The sequence below is a fragment of the Diadema setosum genome, chromosome 5, assembly GCF_964275005.1.
Source record: "Diadema setosum chromosome 5, eeDiaSeto1, whole genome shotgun sequence".
In the NCBI taxonomy this organism is placed as follows: Eukaryota; Metazoa; Echinodermata; class Echinoidea; order Diadematoida; family Diadematidae; genus Diadema; species Diadema setosum.
This window is the reverse complement of record NC_092689.1, coordinates 27,019,651-27,039,812: the sequence shown is the minus strand read 5'-3', so window position 1 is coordinate 27,039,812 and position 20,162 is coordinate 27,019,651. Positions and strand designations below refer to the sequence as shown.

General features: G+C 38.2%; 1 protein-coding gene across 1 annotated transcript; it reads right to left on the bottom strand.

Annotated features, from left to right (window-relative positions):
* Nucleotides 1-9,759: 9,759 nt before the first annotated feature.
* LOC140229239 (uncharacterized) lies at nt 9,760-17,048 on the bottom strand. The gene is made up of 4 exons (XM_072309517.1): nt 16,803-17,048; nt 12,377-12,664; nt 10,773-11,702; nt 9,760-10,179 (listed from the first exon to the last, which is right to left on the bottom strand). The coding sequence occupies exons 1-4, from the start codon at nt 17,046-17,048 to the stop codon at nt 9,760-9,762; spliced, it is 1,884 nt and encodes a 627-aa protein (XP_072165618.1).
* Between the last annotated feature and the right edge of the window lie 3,114 nt (nt 17,049-20,162).

Below are 20,162 nucleotides of genomic sequence, written 5' to 3'. Positions count from 1 at the left end.
ATGCTGAAAATGGCCATATTTCCAAATGATAAAGAATCCTTGAAGGGATGGCACATTTCCGGTTGAGATGGGGTTTCAGGTTTCTAATGTTTTTGATGATGGTTGTTTTTTATTTGAGATGATGAGAAACCTCTTATTAAATATGACAGAGCATATGATTTTAAGAGAAGGTTTATTTGATAAAAATTTGTTTTGAAATGGCTGAGATATCGTAAACGAAGTGATCCTACATGCAATAAAAGGTGGGACTCGCCTTCTATTAGGATCGCTTTGCCTTTACTTTGTTTTTGGATATCTCAGCCATTTCAAAAATGAAAATCGTTTTTGAAATGGCTGAGATATCCAATACAAAGTGATCCTTATAAAAGGTGGGACCCACCTTTGACAACGATCATTTTGTTTTACTTTGTTTTTGGATATCTCAGTCATTTCAAAACCAATTTTCATCAAATAAACTTTGAATTCATCATGGAATTGTATGCTTTTTAATATTTTATAAAGTGGTTTCTATGTATCTCACACACACAAAAATTAAAAGCTGAATCCTTACCTCAACCAGTACTATACTGAATACAATCCCTTTTAATCAAAACAAAAAACAAAAAGAAAACAAAATCTTGGATCCAGATGGTGATCCTGATCACTACCAAAATTTGTATCTGTATCTGTTCCTGATCAATTCCTGAAAAGTGTCATCCAAATCTTTTCTCGACTTCTTGAGTTATTTTGCAGGGGAAAAAAGACAAAAAGGTGATCCTCATCACTACCAAAATTTGATCATCTGTTTCTGATCAACTTTTCATGAAAAGTCATCCAAATCCATTAAAGGACAAGTTCACCTTCATTAACATAAGGATTGAGAGAATGTAGCAATATTGGTAGAACACATCATTGAAAGTTTGAGGAAAATCGGACAATCCGTTCAAAAGTTATAAATTTTTGAAGTTTTTGTGCAGTCACCGCTGGATGAGAAGACTACTGCAGTGTATGATGTCACATGCGTACAACAATAATATGGAAAATATAAAGAGAATTTCACAAAATTTCATCTTTTGAAAAAAGTACGCAGTCCCATGACTCGTTACTGACATATATATGTTATGGGTAATATTATTCCCATTGCCTTTAGAAAGAGGCAAGTCAAGTGCTCTTTTATTATGCAAAAAAAGTGAAAATATGTTGAATTTTCTTCACATTTTCTTTATACTGTTGTACTCATATGACATCACGAGCCTTAGTAGTCTCCTCATCCAGCGGTTCCAACACAAAAATTTTAAAAATTCATAACTTTTGCATCGATTGTCCAATTTTCCTCTAACTTTCACTGATGTGTTCTACTAATATTGCTGCATTCTCTCAATCCTTATGTTTATGAAGGTGAACTTGTCCTTTAACTTTTTGAGTTTATCGTTGAGAATTTAGGCCAGTCCTAGATATGAATAAGCTGGCAATAGAAATGTGGAAATGAAACTTACAAACCAAATTTTTTCCATATTAAACCATTAAAACACAACAAAATGAAACTAGAATACTGGATGGTTGAGATTGCTCATCCAAACTGATTGCTCAGTATATGCACAAGCTGATTGTCAGTATTATACAGGGATATGAGAGTACAGAGTTTTATCTAATTTCAGACCTTTTTTTTTTTTTTTGACTCTGTCCAAAACCCACTTCTCAGACTTTTTTGCAGTTTGAATGCATTAAAACATTCACAGCTGAATGCACTTCAGATTTGTTTTCATAGGTTTCAGATTTTTTAAAGACTTTTTTTTCTGCAAGTACTCCCACACCCCAGATAGTGAAAGAAACTAAATGTGATGATTCCCTAAATATACACTTGACTCTACACATCTTTTATTTTCAGTAGCTTTCCAATCTATCATGCCTTATATCAGTCAGACACGGAGAAAGAATCACAGACGTTACATGCTTACTTTTCAAGAATTTTATTCAGAAGCTGCAAGACAAAAGTGAACATGGATACATTTTTTTTGACAAAAAACACATTTCAGTCCTAAATGGATACTAGAATAATAAATCAACTGCCATTTATCTCAAGCTGCATTGAAGGACTTTAAATCTATTCCATTGTTCAAACTTGCAGCATTTTTTTTTTTTTTTTGCCGGAGTAAAAACAATGACATGATTATTTTTTTCCTCATCCAAGCAAAGAGTCTGTTTGATTTCTGCAGCGTGATACAAAGATGCCCATGCAAATAATTATCAACATTCTCTCTGATAGTGTACATTTGCCCTTGACACTGACAGTATGGACCCAACTGGCAAATATGATGCAGGACCTGGGGCATTGACTAACAGCAAAACAATCATACAACCGCGAAGAAAGGGGCAAATGGCACAGCTCGTGGTTCGAAAACAGCATAGCAAAAAGCTTTTCTTGTACTCTGCTTATATAGTTCAGAATCATAATTTTTAACAAGCAGTCTTTTACCTCTACAACGATGACCCAGAAGAGATATAACAGCATGAATATAGCAATGATAATAGTAATACACATAATCATAATATCATAATCATAAACATACTGAGATAAATGCAAGTTTGATATGGGGGGATCAAATACTTATTTGTCAAGACACTCGGTGTCATTTTGTAGGTTTTGTTTATATGATTGTCATTACTAAAGTGAGAAGCCACAGCAAATATTGCACCATCCAGCGCAACCAAAAAACAAAAACAAAGAACAAAAAATATCTTGAGCTTGTGTGAACCACGCACGACTTGCGAAAAAAAAAAAAAGATTTTTTTTTTTTCTCTTTGTTTTAACGCCGGTGATTACCAGCTCACCTATTGCCCACAGGAACCTGTCAGATCAAGCTTAAAAGTCGATGGAGATCTTTGAATTTCGCAAAGAACAGCATCCCCACCAAGTTCTTGAAATAACATCCCCGTTTGACGCTGTATCTTATCATTATCTAATTTTTGTCCTATTATTCATTGTTAGTATTTTGCAGAGGAGAAATTTTCTGTGATAAAAGTAAAAAAATAATATGTTCTTATGGTTTGTTTTGGTTGCAAAATTGTAAAAAGCCTCTTTAATGATTGCTAAATTCATAACTTTCTTAGATTGGCAAACCGGCTTAGAGGGTCAACGTTTTTGTTTTCCTCTCTCAAATGACTTTTTTTTTTGGGGGGGGGGGGGATAGGGGATTTGTTTCTTATCTATGCATCACAGGTAGTGTTTCCCCAAAATAAGATATGCAGTGAAATTCAGCTGTCAGTGTAACTGTGACAACGACAATTTTCGTGCCCAAATTCCCAAATAACATGATGCGTTTGGTAGAAGAAAAAATCCTGTATACGATAGAGTGGGGGCACTACACTTTGATAAACTGTACATTGGCTTATTCTCAAAACAAACAAACAAACAAACAATCAAAAAGAAAATCACAAGCGAACCCAATACCAAGCTACTCAAACAGGATGGAATATCGAAAACGGAACAATACACGGGCTACAGCTGCTTTACCTATATTAACACTGATAGAGTACAAAGTCAGATATCTCTATTTACAGTTATATATACATCACACCTGTGGTACCTATCGGTTGTTATATCATGAGGCAACATACCGGGTAGTTGTTTAACAATACCGCAGCTTAGATCTTCAGCGTAGAGAAGAAAAACATAGGAGGAGGAACAGGAGAAGGAAGAGGAACAAGAAGAAGAAGAAGAAAGAAAAAGAAGAAGAAGAAAAAGAAGAAGAAGAAGAAGCTAACCATGAATATCACAAAATAGAATTTAGCAATGTTATACTACTGCGAAATAAACTGCGTTTAGTTTCACATTTTGTCCTGACTAATCAATAATACGCAGGAAATTCAAAAACAAATCCCCATGCTATCACTAGGTATATGGCATTTGGTGAGGCAGCCATGAATGATCTAGAACAGTCACAAACAAACAAACAAACAATTATGTAAAAACCACTTCACGATTACTCAGGAAGTCCGTCATCTCTTTTGAAGAGATGATTATGAAAAGCCTGAACGGCTGTTTATCGAGCTAATATTTCGTTTTGAATATTTTCACGCAGCATGAGCTTGCTTGATTACCCTTGCTTCACAGTGTACGCATACCGAAACAAAATCTATGTAGGTTGGGTAATAATAATGTACCCCGTGCATAATGCATGACATATCTGCAGCGTGACAGACACATTTTTGACAGCTGTAGGTGAGATAGTATATTTTCTTACGCATAGTGAGGTAGAGATAAATTTGCCAAACAATATATTGCGGTGCGTTCTGATTAATTCTGCCATGACTGCTTGCGGTCTAGTAGTATCTAATTGCAAAGACATTTTGAAGCTGTGACGCTCAGAAGGTTAACGTTTCACAGAAAATCGATCAACAATTTTAGCGGACATATACGGAAGTATACTTCCGTACTACATAGTACACAAACCATAACTGAATGTCCTTTAATATCATTGTGGTGAAATGAAGAGTATCAAAGTCTGTGATAACCCATATACTAGTACATATAGTTTATATTTATGAAACGGTTATTTTGAACTAAATAGTAGTATGCAACATGCACGCCTACCAGTAATTATCTCGTACCATCACGCGAGATCTCTATAGAAGTCAGTTGACGTGATTCAACGCACAGACAGACACAAAACCACTCAACGAAACTCATTATCTGACTCAGTAAGACTATACTATCTACTTAAATTTCATTTGGAAAGTAGAGCGTTAAGAGGGGAAATAGAGGGTAAATAATTATAGAGGGGGAAATATATAGAGATTTACATGCTTTCATGCATTGTAAGGGTGTAATAATATCGTCTATCGCCATGACAGAGTTTTATCTGATTCGACCACATGTCTCTATTATGTTCATTTTACAACAGAGACTATTCTCTGTAAAGATTTTAGCTGAAAGTCCAATCTGCTAAAAGTAAATCAGGATGTAACAGGATTGTCTGTTTCATAATATCATTACAAATAATTAGACAAGTTTCTAAAATTGAAATGACATGAGGTAATACGTATTATGGAGATAGATGTAAATATACCCGAATAAAACGACGCCAAAGGCCTGAGCTTTCGATCCAAACACAATCTTCGTCAGAGGCAACATGAAAAACGACCAAATAAACTTAAGTACAAATACATACACGAAAACAAATACATATTATGTGAACTAAGAAACCTATACACTCACTAAACGAACAATAATTACATGGCCACTTAAACACAGTCGAAACAGACGTGGCATTTATCATAAGCCGTTTTTAAAACTAGTCTTCACTTTCCGTAAAGACTAATTTGCGAACAAAAGATAAACTGAAATTCATAATGCTTGTTCTGGATGGCTAACGGTTTGAGAGGTCTTTGAAACGACTACTAGTATTCTGATTGCGATATGACCATAAAATGCTGATAATCCCTCTTTCTTTCTTCTTCTCTTTCTCTTGTTCTCTCTCCTTCTCTTCCTCCCTCTCTCTCGCTCTCTCTCTCTCTGTCACTTAAGCTCCATAGAATATAAAACGAAAGAATAAAGAATATAAAGAAAATCATAAGCCATTACGTCATTAATAAACGATGGAAACGAAAATAAATGTTCCCGTTCCAAATGCTTCAAAGTTGGTAAGAAAATAGTGACATATTCAGCTGCGAATAATGAAAATATGAAAAAAGGGGTAATTTACTGATAGAAAACAAAGATAAGTTTTGGGGATATCGCACTGTGCAGCGAATGTTTGCGAACGTAGCGAATTTAGGTTTAATTTCGTCAGGGTTCGTTAGCAGCTTAATAAAATTCGTAAACATAGTTGCAATCAAATTCGCGACTAGTTTTCATTTGTCGCAAACGGTTTTTCTTGTCGCAAAGAAATGTTGAACACATTTAAAGTTTCTTTGCGACAAGAAAAAGTATTTGAACATCTTCAAAATATCTTTGCGACAAGAAAAACTGTTTGCGACAATGAAACCTACAATCGCGAATTTGATTTGCGATTGTTTACGAACCCTAATTAAACGACGAAACCTAAAATTCGCTACGTTAACAAACATTCGCCTCTCAGTGGGATACCCGCCTTAAGTCGCATATCTCGAGCACCGTTTCTTTCTTTCATTCTTGCAACATACATTTAACATCACATCCTTTTCGCAACAGCTACTATCTTACAAACAAACAAGCTGTACATAGAATCACAATGTTCATGTTCGACTGAACAGAGGCGTTCGTGAATGGGGCGCAGTCACAATATTCTCTCGTTATTGTAAGACGGCGAGATCCACTCGGCATGATACATTAGTTACACTGGGATAAGAAATGACTGCAGCACAAACAAGAGAATATGATTATGTAACATCTTAACTGAATGCGGGAACAGAGAGACAACCTGTTCAAGATACATGTATATCCATTAATCACCCAACTCTCACATGAATGTATTTTACCACATTTACTACTGTTTACGTCCTTGTAGTTTACAGTTTACACTTGTGTTTTCGCAGTCGTTTGTTTTGATGTTATGATCGTAAAAGAGAAGCTTAATGTTACATCTGGATAAGCTGCCAGACTTTCATCGCTTCGTGCAACGCATAGGGTTATGTTGCAAAAGTGAGCCACATGCTCGAAAAAAAAAAAAATAAAACTATCATGCAGTACATTCAATAGTAAATGATGTTAAGGTTTTACGTTTTTTGTTACAACTTTAACGTTGTGGTTGGTTCCCTCATCCACGTGAAAACACAGATGTTACAGGCACTGGAACATGTTGTGAAAATAAATTGCAAGCATTCGTTTGTGGAGTTTAATCCTTGTGCAGCATCGGCAGCATTGTATAGAAAGCAGCATGATGTAGACTTAACACGGCATTGAGGCTCTAGTCAAGCATCGCAAATAACTGGCCACCCAAGCACCAACTGGCGCCCATCAAAATGAGGACGAAATGCATGAACCACTAGATCTCTTTGTGCAATCAACTCGACAAGTTTCCCAGGGTTCACGGAACCTTCGTTGCTGTCAGCTTTTGTCCCGGTTTCTCGCACGCACACCACGAGCTGGTAAGAGCGAGCTTTACATTTAAAGACAACGTTATAGCAGAGGCAGCTGTTTCCAATGTTCAACCCTGGAGGTTGCGTCGTCTTAGCGTTTGCGTCGCAGATCTAAAGATCGCTAATGTAACTTCAAGCAGATGGTATCCACGCATCCGCCGGAAACACATGCATTTTTTAATCGATTCCAACGACAAAGTCTCGCTATAAAATTCCTTCCTTTTCACATGGTCAACTTTCCTCAAGTCTCTATCAGGCGTAAAATACCACATATGGACTTCGTTGGCAAACACAGTAATACCTATTTTTGTAGGTGGAAATGAGGATACTATACAATAACAAATAATCGCTAAAACTGATATTGCCACCACTTCTATTTGTCTTCCCAGAATACCGCATTTCGCTACTGAAGTTTGTATAAGAAAAACATGACATAAATATAAACAAAGAAGCAAAAAACACAGATAAAAAAACAAACAAAAAAGAAATCAAATTAAACTTAAATAGTAAATAGTAAAAGCCTGACAATGAGGAGTAAGAAGACTTGCAGTTCAAAAACATATCAGTCTGGGGATAAACATGGCAGATATCGCAAAGCTGCTTTATACCTTAGAAATTCGGCCATCGCGGACACATTTTTGGTGCAGTTTAAAAAAATGCAGACATTTTGGTTTTTCGTTATTCGAAGCAGCATTCTCCGTACTAGTAGTTATCAGCTGAAAAGTTAGAGTCGATATCATATTTTTTTTTACAGAACTGTACCATAAACGTACAAGACACATAAAAATGATAACTGTATTTATAAGTATATTATGATCAATCTACAATATATACTATTGGTTTTGACGATCGTTATTATATACAGTTTGGCTATACGCGGTATTATGTACAAAATGATTAAGCTGCGACATGTCTAAGCTGCTTTAACGTTTTATCGTGACCTTCACAACGCAAAATACAATTCAACAGCAAACAGGACCCGCTACATATACTAATATGATGCTGGGTATGTACAGTATATGAAGAAAACATTATACACCCTTGAAACTGACTTAAAAATAAACGATGCTCTCGTGTAAATCGCAGCTACGATTTCTGTGTCCGAACAAGATTGAGGTATACCATTTTCAAATATTACAGAAAACGAAAGTCGTGCTGCAATCAACTGTTGCTCATCGTCTATCGCGTAGGTATATTATTATCATATAAACACAAGAGAATAAGATTGTCAGTACATTGTATTAATATTTTTTTCTTTCTCCAAATAAGGTCAAAAGAATACATGTCAACACTTTCGAACAAATCCTCATCACTGATTATGGAGCAAAGGATTTGTTTGGTTTTAGTTGTTGTTGTTGTTGTTGTTGTTGTTGTTGTTGTTGTTGTTGTTTTTCATTGTATCACATTCGATGAAAATACATCACTTCATATAACCATGCTTCAGATATGCACACGAATGTCCTAGGAGTAGCAACAAACGTGACTGCGTTCGCCGCTTCACAGAGTCATCTTTACTTATGATATCATTGCTCAAAATGAGCTCATGTTGCCTAGTAACTGTTATGAATAGATATAATTGATTTTGGCACGTAAGCCTTTCTCACCAGTTTCATGCCAAGCACCTGAAAATCTTGCCAACAAACGCATGGAAATACTTACTTAGAATCATAACTACATAAATCTCTCGAATGCACATTCTATATTATGGCTTATTAATTCTACTCGCATGAGGCTGACCCATACTAAATGTTTATGCGTGTTCGGAAGTCTTGTTTGACACTTTTCAAAATGTGAAGTATTTTCTCGAAGTCTTTTAATCAAGCCAACGAGTGCACTTCTATTGACAGTGAATCAACTTGCAGTTTAACGACCATTAAAAGACTCACTCTCCTGAACATTAATGTTGTACATATGTTATCATACGTACCATGTTCGCCAAAGTTCATGATATTAACGAACCAAAAAACAAATTCCCTGTAAATGCAGTTACTGTGTTCTCTTTTTAAAGTTTGGGTAACTTTGCGATGTTGCATTTGAGGGGTTGGTTACAAGTGAAGGTCATTACCAACAATAACACAGTATAAACGCAAAGCGCTGCGCTTTATGTGCGTGGAAGCGCTCATACTTTTGGTATTACGATTTTATGCCTTCTATCTTCGCTAATTAACCAAATTCCTCCTTTTTTTTTTTCGTGGTACATCATTTCGCAGTTATTCAAACCTCGTTGGAATTTAACATGACTTAAACCCTTTTCAAATCAATGATCCGCTCTCGAGCTGAATGATAAAGTTTGTTCTTGTTTTTTTTTTTCTATCAAGGTGCAACGCACTGTAAGTTTAATACAACTTTTTCAGCGATATTTGGCACATGCCAATGCAATCTTTTAGAATACGTAAGTGCGCGCATCCCTTTGACAACAAAGAAATGAAAATAATGCAAAAAAAAAACATTAAATTTCACTTTATATGAAATTCACCAAAATGCCTCCTGCCTCTGATGGCCAATTATACTTCCACAAAGGTGTAATAATATGGTGTTTCACCTCATTGATATATCGACATGTGTTATGGCATGTCATATTCATAACTTTCAGCTGCACAAATATTTTGGCAGGGGATTTCTGTCGAGAAGATTTTAACAGATTTGGTAAAAGCAATCATACAAGATGAAGAAGCAATGATCCACCCCCTACCAGATATACACGTGTCGGTATTACACCCTTCATTTCCTTTTGTTTACCCACTCTGCTGGAATGATCCCATCGTCTTCATCTTCCCCTTCATCAAGTACGTTGTCGTCTCCCTTAAAGCCCTCAGTCTCGTCGTCCACATCCTCCTCGTCGTCGTCGTCGTCTTTATCTTCCTTGAGTACGATGACCTCCTTGTCGTCTAGGGAACCCTCACCTTCGTCAAAGCAGTGGTCCGTCGACGGCCCTGAGCCGTGCATCACCTGCGACATTTGCTGCTGCTGTTGCTGCGGAGTGAGGTGAGTCAGGGAGAGTGCGCTACCGCACATTACCTGAGAGGCCAGGTTGCGCCAGTACTTGCGCTTCTGCGCAGGCGGGTAGCCAGAGTTCGGCACGCTGCGGAGCTGGCGCCGGATGTTCCGGATAGCTTGGCTCAGGTGGTTGTTGAACTTTCTCTGTCAGGGTATAAGCGAAGATAAGGGTCCATAAAATTTAGAGCTCACAATGTGCAAGTAAATTCACTCACACAGAAATAGGATTTCGTGCTTCCATTCAGCGGTATAATGAGCATTGCATTCTTCTAATGATAGGTGCCTATAAGTTGCGATTTTCTGTTATCCGTTATAAGCTGTTACAATTCGTCTAAATCCAACTTTATGCAATTCTACTCAGATGATTATGGTGCTTCCATAAGACAACTATATGCTCCATTTCCATAAGAAAGTATTTGCTCCATTTTTTCTTTTTACAACAGAAATTGTTACAGCAAAAAAAAAAATAATAATAATAATAATCTACCGCTTACTTGGACAACAAGCACCGAAGAAACTTAGATCACTACGAGGAAAAAAAAAAAGGTTAAAAAATGATTCGGAGAATACGTCCCCAAATACTATCTGATCGAGATGTTTTCATTGCGCTCGTATTCCATTTCATGATCATCTGTTACTTATAGTGAATAAATAATAAAAAAAAAATCCTTTAATCAATATATTCACTTCAGTATACATAGCGACTATGTAAATCAGCAATAGTTTTAAATTTTTACCCAAGGCACGTCTTCGTCAGGAGACGAAAGGACTGGAAAATTCTCGACGACAGTCTTGCTGATGTTGCGGTATTCTGTGTGGCTTGGAGTGGGATTCAGGCTCATGTAATACTGGGCGCACTCGTAGGTGAATCGCGAGCGGAAGTTAGCGATGTTTCCTCGTCCGATCTGCTGCCGGAGCAGCTGAGAGAAGCCCGGGAGAGGCGCGGGGTAAGGGATCTCAATCACCTGTTTGTGAGCCGATTTCATACGCTGGATAATCTTCCTGTACTTCTGCGAAATTTTGGCAGAACGTATGGCTCCCTTGGTAGCGGGGCGCCCCCGAGTGCTCACGAGCGGCAAGGCGACGGGCACGGGACTAGATGCTGAGTGAGAGTTCTGGTCAGCTGCTGAGGTAGATGTGGAAGGGGATTCCGGGTCATCTTTGTCCACTATTTCAACAACCTGTTGAGCTGCAGCAGCAGATACTATTTGAGGAGCAGACGCGGCGGTAGTCACAGCGCTAGCAGCGGACGAAGTGGATCCCAATGACCGCGGATGACTTTGTGGAACGTACGGTGATGGCCTCGATCCGCCACCCACTGGTGATCCGACCGTTGCAGGACTCTGGGATTGCGATTGCTGGTAAGGTTGTTGGTGCGATAGGCCACGCGCCGCTAGGGCTGCGGCCAGGGCCTGGTTGGCAACGGAGACGTTGAACTGACCTGCGATTGGCGGGAAGGGGTACATGGTGGCAGTCGCAGGCGGCGAGGTATGCGTTAGGAGCTGGTTGGTATGGAGACCCTGAGGTGAGATGAAGCGCTGCATCTGAGCTGAGGTAAGGTCACGCTCTCTGGCTGGCAAGGTGGACTGAGTGTTTGCTACCATGGAGACGGCGATTGGCGATATCTTGGCACGGGATGTAGGTGGGCTGGTGTCGACATGAATAACCTGCAGAACAACATTTGGAAACGTGATTGAAGTTATGACAATACAACAAAAGAAAAGTCCTTTGAATGCATTAGCAGCTTTGCACTTCTCGGGACTATATATTCGTATTATTCTATCCTTGGCCTTGGTCTTAAGGTGTTCTATCAACTATGGGGTATGAGTTTTCTTCAATTGGTCTCCTTCTCCTTCTGTACATTTGTACAGAGGGGACAAAATAAAGAAAACTCATTCCCTATATCTTCACCCCTCTGCTTTATAATTTCTTGATTTCATTCATCAATCCTGTTCAAACAAAGAATGCTCCGTTAATTAACACCTGGGAAAGCATCCATTTCATTATTTTGCATTGAATGTCTTTAAAATCTCTTTCAATTGACATTGCCAAATACCACATTTGCTGTCAGGTGGTTGTGCTGGCAAGTACCAATCATATTTTTTATGAGGATTACTTGAATAATCATTACATCCGAGATGCTTATCTAAGCGAATTAAAAAAACACACCAAACAAACAAAAACAAAAACATAATGCCCTGTTGAAACTAATTGCCCTGTTGGTACTAATGACCTTTTTCTTCACATGTACGCAAAGTGAAACCCCGAAATGGCTTATTGAAAACGATTTAGCTCCCGTCTGCGTTGAATGTGCACAAAATCTTATGATGTGTATACGCACTTGGTTATTTTCTTTGGACTCTTGTCGCGGAAGCAAAACTGGCCGTGATAGCAGGTGAGGAGACGAACGCTTCGCTTGACCACTCGACTTCTGATTCGCGTCTTCACTACGCGGGTAGCTTGAGCCGTGCTTGTGATTGGCCTGCGCGTGCGCGTTCTGAAATTTGGGGCTGAGTTGTGCTGCAGCTGTCGGTGGTTGTTGCTGAGTTGGCGACTTAGCGTGGTTCATTGCGTCCTGGTTACAGAAGCTGTTGTTGTTACACCCATTATTGTTGCAACATTTGACATCCTGGGGGGAAGGAGAAACAAAACATGCAAGTAAGTGGCGAATGAAATTCACATATTCCCGTTTCACTGTCAATTGATATTGTATAATAAGAAACGAAAGACGAAAACATTATATTTAGTTACATGACTGTAAACAGGGGTGGATCTAGCTTTTTATAAAGGGGGGGGGGGGGTTGGGGCGGTATGCGAGGGAGCGTAACGACCGAGCCCGAGCGAGCGGAGCGAGCGAGGGTGGGAGGGTGGGAGGGAGAATTTTTGAAAATCTGTGTGTGAAAATGGTAAACACCATTATTTTTGGCATAGAGGTCATTGCCATAAATAGAAAAAAAAAATAAAATTACAAGTTTACAGAAAAAGATAAGATTTTTTAAAAATGGTCCCCGGATTTTTTTTTTTTTTTTTGGGGGGGGGGAGTTGCAATCCCCCCCCCCCCCCCCCCCCCCCACTCTAGATCCGCTCTGGTATAAGACGTCTTGAATGAAGGAAAACATGAAACACAATCCGAACAATAGAATTTCCATTAAAACAAGCCAAAAATAAGAAAGAGACGGAATTTGGAGGTTTCATAATCATGTGGTGTGTTTTTTTTTTCCAGCAGTGATATCGGTCAAAATCACGCTCAAATTGAGACCTGGTTCATGTCTCAATTTGACTGTGATTTTGCCGATTTAGTGGCTATATGGTGTCATTGCCTTGCAACTGACCATTGGTTTCTTCGTCTTTAGAATAAAACAAAATCGGTTGTTAATCAGTACTACAATAAAGGGAGATTAACAATCCGACCATGTATTCTTGCCCTGTTACGTGAGAGTAATTACATGTAGGGCAGAGCGAGGTGTGAGATAATGGTTTGAAGAGTTACGAGATGAGTAACCTACCACGCACAGGTAAGTCATTCTCACATACTGTTTCCTCCAAGGAATCACAATTACTAAAGCTAATATGCCGTTATCGTGGCAACAAATTCACTGCCGCTCTTGGATTAAACGGGAATTTCGGGTCAGTTAAAAGATAGTCTAAAAAGAAAGAGGGAAAATATACAAGTATACTCAGTGAAAATTAATCATCAAAATCGTTCAAAAACTAGAGAAGTTATGAAGTTGTGAAATTTTGCTAATTTTGCAAAACACCTGATTTGAGAATTGAGCATATTGCGTCGGAACAAAAAGTTGGGGAAATCAAGATTTTGTATATATGGCAGGTTCTGAAGTGGTGAAATCCTCAACTCACTCATTTGCATACTCATCTGTATTGACTGGTCTAGAAACGTTAATAAACAAAATGATATAAAATGGCGTGACTGGAAAATTTTGAGGTTACGTATGTTTCTGATGCTACCAGGCAGCCTGGTTAGCTCATTTTACGGTTATTAAAGTTCGTTAGAGTGACAACAGATGAGTGGTTTCGTTAAAATCACGCTCTTGAATTAAAGAAGTGTCACACGTTCTTTTAAACAGTGGAATTAGTAGAAACCATACATCCACACATGTAAAATGCATCAGGTAATGTCGTAATGACATCATCACCTCTTTAGTCTTTAATAATGATGTTAATAATAATTCTTCATTGAAGATATTTTCTTTTAAAGTGCACATATGATATTAAAAGTAAGTTATAGCCTTTCCATGTACTAAGTAGTTATTTTGTTGTCTTGAAATAGTAATTTCGGGGGGGGGGGAGGAGGTGAGGCTTATTTATATATTCCAATTCGCACTCGAGGTTTTTCTTTTAAAAATTATCAAAGAAAAAGCAGCGATACACCCATGACAATAAGTACTATCATCAGGCTATTAACTTCTTGCAACACACCTACCAATAAACAGAATCAATTACTAGTACACATTTCCCCCAGAGATACGACTCTTTGCAGTATAAGGCAGTGAAATACAACGTAAAACCAGAATATTCGCGCAAAATCACATCAGTCGCAGAAGAGTTGTGATGAACACAATGCTTACAAAAGTGCGAGCGCTAAGTATCCAGCAATCCTTCCATGAAGAAACAAACAAACAAATACGTGTGCTGCCTCTAATGATTATAGTATACAGCAATACTTTGCCTTGAGAGTTTCTGGTTTTAAAACTATGGGTAGAATTGATTCTAAAATATTAGTCCTATATATACATGTGTACTATCCACTGAAGGGCACAACCCCAAAGTGAATAGTGCTATTGGAGGATCCGAGGCCCATATAGTTTTAACCAGAAACTCAGAATTAGGCATACAGTATAGAAATGCTTGTTTTATGTTTTGAATAAAGAAGGGGATAAATAAGACGAGAAGTCGTGTGGTTGATGCGATGTTGTGGAGGGATCCTACAGTGACCGTGCGAAGCAGGTTGCAGTGTCGAATTGCTTTGTGGTGTCACAATTCCTTTGTGATGTCATAATTGCTTAGCGATAACATTTCACAAAATATTATGTACATTGTATGGAGTAATTCTGAAATATTAATAGTCGAAAATGTATATCATTGCTTAAAGCAATCACCAGGTTTTTTTTTTTAAATCCCAAATATAATGCATGTACCGGTAGGCACATGTACAAAAAGGGTATACTCACATTTGGCAATATTCACATTTAAAGGGGATGGCTAGTAACCGATCAGTGGGAATCAGTGGGAATGCTGAGGGATGATTGTTCTAATCCTTGTGGGATTCATTTAAGAGTACATTATATATCTACTGCTGTGTGAAAATTATTTGCTTCAGAACGGTCTCGTATTCAAGTAATGTGCAGATTAATGCCCCGTCACTGACCATGGACGCTTACCTGGAAGCATTAAACTGCACATTACTTGAATATGAGACCATTCTGAAGCAAATAATTTTCACACAAGAATAGATATATAATGTACTCTTAAATGTATCCCACAAGGATTGGAACAATCATCCCTCAGCATTCCCACTGATTCCCACTGATCAGTTACTAGCCATCCCCTTTAATGTAGGCCCTACGCAAATAAAATGCATAATTCGCTAATGTAGAATGATGCAAAACATAGTACACATTACGAATGTCTTAATATCAGCTTGTCATGCTCAAATTACATATATATATATGTATATACTTGCTGTCGGGCTAGTTATCAAGTCTGAGTAAAAGTTGTTCATTTACCAACATATAGGTAGATGGCTCGACCACTGAGATAAAATATACGGATTCGATCGGATCGTGTAGTCTACATACAGTAAACGTGGTGTACTGGGGAAATGCGTCGCACCGTAACGGTTTCTATCACCCAGTTCTGTTTCCCCAAACGTATGCAGTCACATTGTTTACATAAAACGATACATCAGTACACAGTGTACATCAACAAAATAATGTTACCAATGGCCAAGAAACAGTATGTTCTTCCCTTTGACAGAGACGTAGGGAGTGACAGAGAATGAGAGGTAAAAATTAGCTAAACTTTGGTAGCTGGCTCGTGCGCAGTCATCCTTGAATTTGATTGGTTGAAAGTTATAGCTTAAAACAATAGCGACCGCGCGTATCTCCATAAAATAGCAGAGAGAGTGAGGGAGAGAGAAAGATAGAGACCTAAAATGTACCAACAAAGCGTATGAAGTCCATGATATTCTATTGATTGTGGAGCAAATTATAACATGAAAGAGAAATTCCACTGCAACAAGGATTTAGTCGTTTATTTTGTTAGCAAAGCCCCGGTTTGTCCGTCATTGATGATACTTCTTTGCAACAATTGGCCTATAGTTTTTAGAGTTCTAAAAGTTTTCGGAATACGGTATTCGACTGTACATTTAATATCGAGTGAAGAAAAGTGCCTTTAAACAAGCTTGCTTGAAAACAAATTATATTTACATGACCGGGCGATAAATGTCGCTGTACTATAATATACAGTATATCTCCCCATAGAGTGATTCCAAGTGCCTCTCTTGTGTGTACATGAGCACAATCATACTCACACACCGCGAACATACAAGAGACGCAACGCACCGCTGCGCTGGTGGTGGTCGCTAGAGCTATCTACTTGTCGATGCCATCCAGGGCATGCAATACGCATGGAGGTGCGGTATTCAAGAGTTTGGGGTACAATACAAAGTTTGTGGCAATGTTAGGGGCGCGCATATGTAAAGTGTAGCACTAAACTCGATTATAGAGGTAGGTCGTTTCTGCACTTACTTTGAAAATATCCCTGAGCATAGCTTTGAAAGTGAGTCGCTCTTTGAGAGACGGGAAGAGTGTATGAATTTCTTCGCTGTCTGCTCGCAGTTGTTTCAGAGTCAGTCCGTCGATATCGTTCCTCTCAATCACATCCAAGATTTTCTTTTTTACCTCTTCTCGACTGTCGTCATATTTCCGCATCCAATCTAGGACCAGCCTCGTGGTCCATCGCACGGGGTTTTCCGTGCTCGGGGGCTGTTGCATCGTGCGAAAGATGATATTATTTGCGTGCTAACAAATCATCTTCAGAAATTGTTCCTGCCATTTTGGGAACACGGCAGTCCAGTCGTGCTGTACTGGCAGCCCCAGAACGCCTATGTTTGTAGCGGCTAGTCTGTGCTAAGCCGTGTTCTACACACACACCAACACAGACAGTGCACAGACATACACACACACGTACACTCAATCCCACACACTCTTTTCGTGGCATAAAACCGTTCGGTCTTCGTGCACGTTTTCAAGCGCCCTTTATTGCATGCAAATTAGCACACCTACACGTATGGTCGCACGCTACCACAACACATTTTTGTCGGACGACTCCATTGGCGCAGACGGGTTGTTTCAGGATACGTGCTACATTCCTATAAATATTCGTGCTGTGCGGAGGGACTAGTCTGGAGCAGTAAATAGAAACTCGGACATAAGGAGGCCAGGTCACGAACCAAAGGGTTCAACCACAACACGGCTAGTCTTGCTGTCTCAGACCTTAGTAACTTCTACCTCCAGTTGAGAGATCTATTAAACGTTGTCAAAAATTTCGTCATCTCTTAAGAATGCAATAGTCTAGAATTGCTCTATGCTGACTTTGCGTTTGTTTTCGTTCGGGCAATTTCAACAGAAGACCTCACAACCCGAACATTTTTTTTCTCTCTTGAATGCTACAGTAGGTTGCTACTCTTAAGAAAATTAGAAATAGAGAGAATGTTCACAATTGTGGTGTTTGCAACCTAGACTACCGCAAGAAAATTACTCAATGCTATGTATGCAGTGTGTACTTCGTAGGCCTTTTGACGACAGGCGAGTGTTGGATGTGTGTCTCGTTACTTTTTTTTTTTTTTCGTTTTGTCTGTGTAATATTCGCTTGTCCTCAATGTTTTCATGTGCACATGTTAGTCCATCGTGCAAGCGTCATGTGTGTAATCATTATGAAGATTGATATTTTGAATTGTCACTATTCTCATTGTTATGATAATCATCATCATCATAAACATAATTATCATTTATTAGTACCGGTGTATATTTATAACTACCATTACCATATTATTATGGGATTTATTAGCATTACTATCAATATTACTATCTGTTAAGCTATATGTTGTTCTATATAAGTATGTAGGTGAAGGTTTATAAAGCATTTGTACGTAAATATTCACTAGGTGTAGTACTGAGTTATGATTGTATGTACGTCTCTATATGTGCTTATGTGTGTAGCGTACCTACTATGTACCGTAGGAATACTATTCTATTGTGTACGTTTTCTGGGATGTGTGCATGTTAGTTTGTGTATGTGTGGAGGGAAAACTGTTACTTGTTCTGAAACTCTGGTGTGAAATTATGTTTTGTGATAATAATAAACACAGACGGAAGTGTACAATAAATTTGATTTGAATGAATGAATGAATGGAATGAATGAATGAATGGAATGGTTTATTGATCAAACTTCGCAGCCGAACGGCTGAATTGTGTCTGATTTACATCGATAAAAATACAGTTAGACAAAATAACTTACATATACAAAACACGAACAAAATACAATCATTACGACAACAACAAAACAAATCATCAATACATCAGTAGTGGAAATACATTCAGTATATAAATTATATTGCAACAGAAACAGAGTTGAGTGAGAAAAAAAAAACCGTTTTACATACCTGTATCTTATATCCTCCATACAGAAATATGTTTATGTTAGTATTTGTCCTTCAACTGAAGTGCAATAATGTGCTTATGGGTTTTCATCCCCTTCCTCTCATTTTCGTTTGGTTGCGACGAGTTTCATAGCAATTAACAGTACAGTGACCCTTACAGGCCCCTGTTGATTGTAAAGATGACGACTATTGAGTAAAACATGTATTGTGTTCTGTTGCGCAATGATACATTTCGTGTTTTGCAGGTGAGTGATGATTTTATATTACAGTACCAAATTTGATTTATTAAACGTGGTGCATAGCTGAAACTAGAAAGGCAGCAATTTATGGAAAGAGTTGTGCATGTATCTATGGGCGTAAAGGGTAGTTAGATGCAATCATTACTTTAAAAATACGTTCTGCGCATTTATTGCCATGTATTGGAGAGAGTTAGGCGAGAGTGACAGACAGACAGGGAGAGAAAGGGAAAGACAGAGACGGGGAAGAGAATGGTAGAACGCGGGGGTGGAAAGCGACCGAATGTGAGAGATTAACCATCTCATACTAAGCTAATGTGTACAGAACAGTTATAATGCCAATTGATTCGAATAACATGTTAGTCAATGCAGGAAACAAGTTAGATTTTAAAATCTTCCGCTAGAACAACGACAAAATATAAAAGGATCATTAAAATCGACAAAAGAAATTATTGAATTGTTAAAAATTCACAGCAAAGTTAATCTTAATCATAAATGCACATTACAGAATACATGATGACGTCACAATAATAACAATTCTCCTGTTGGTGCATAGAATATCATACAATCCGTCCAGATATAGATGTTCACCAACTATAACAATGCCGTCATTATTTATGTCCAACGGAATTACTAATATAAATATAAAATAGATAATAATATAGGCCTATAAATAGTTATAGATTGTTTCAATTATCTAGTACTAGTACATCTTGATCGTAATTGACATCCATATTACATCATTGCTTCTTCTTGAATTAGTGGAATAAACGCGAAAGAAAAATTGACGATTATGTTTACTAAGATTAATTCTGTGCAAGCAAAATTGATTTCGCAAATTCTGCGTTACTTTTTATCTAATAAGAGAAGAAAATGCTGTGTAAGATTATTTTTGCACTAACTACCCAATTTCTGCTCTGGTATGACATCATAAAATCTTTGCTGTAGATTTTCTACCAAGAGAGAAAGGCATATAAAATGCATTGAAATTAAACAAAAAACAACAACAATATCAGGGCCGGCGGAGCGTTTTCAAAAGTGGGCCACTTACGTACTTCCGGGTTAAAAAAAAAGTGTGGAGCCCACAGTGATGACACCTTATGTATGCCTTTGTATAGTGCACGAAAAGTGTGGGGCCTGAGCCCCCACGGCCCCCACGGTTCCGCCGGCCATGAATATAACGGTAGTCATGAATGGATTGTCCAATTGGG

What these genes read in the sequence shown, in the direction of transcription:
- LOC140229239 (XM_072309517.1), bottom strand. Translation starts at nt 17,048, where the DNA reads ATGCAACAGCCCCCGAGCACGGAAAACCCCGTGCGATGGACCACGAGG. An exon ending in AGTCCAAAGAAAATAACCAA is followed by an intron (nt 11,703 to 12,376) that starts GTGCGTATACAC and finishes GTTGTTCTGCAG; the next exon opens with GTTATTCATGTCGACACCAG. An exon ending in CTGACGAAGACGTGCCTTGG is followed by an intron (nt 10,180 to 10,772) that starts GTAAAAATTTAA and finishes ATACCCTGACAG; the next exon opens with AGAAAGTTCAACAACCACCT.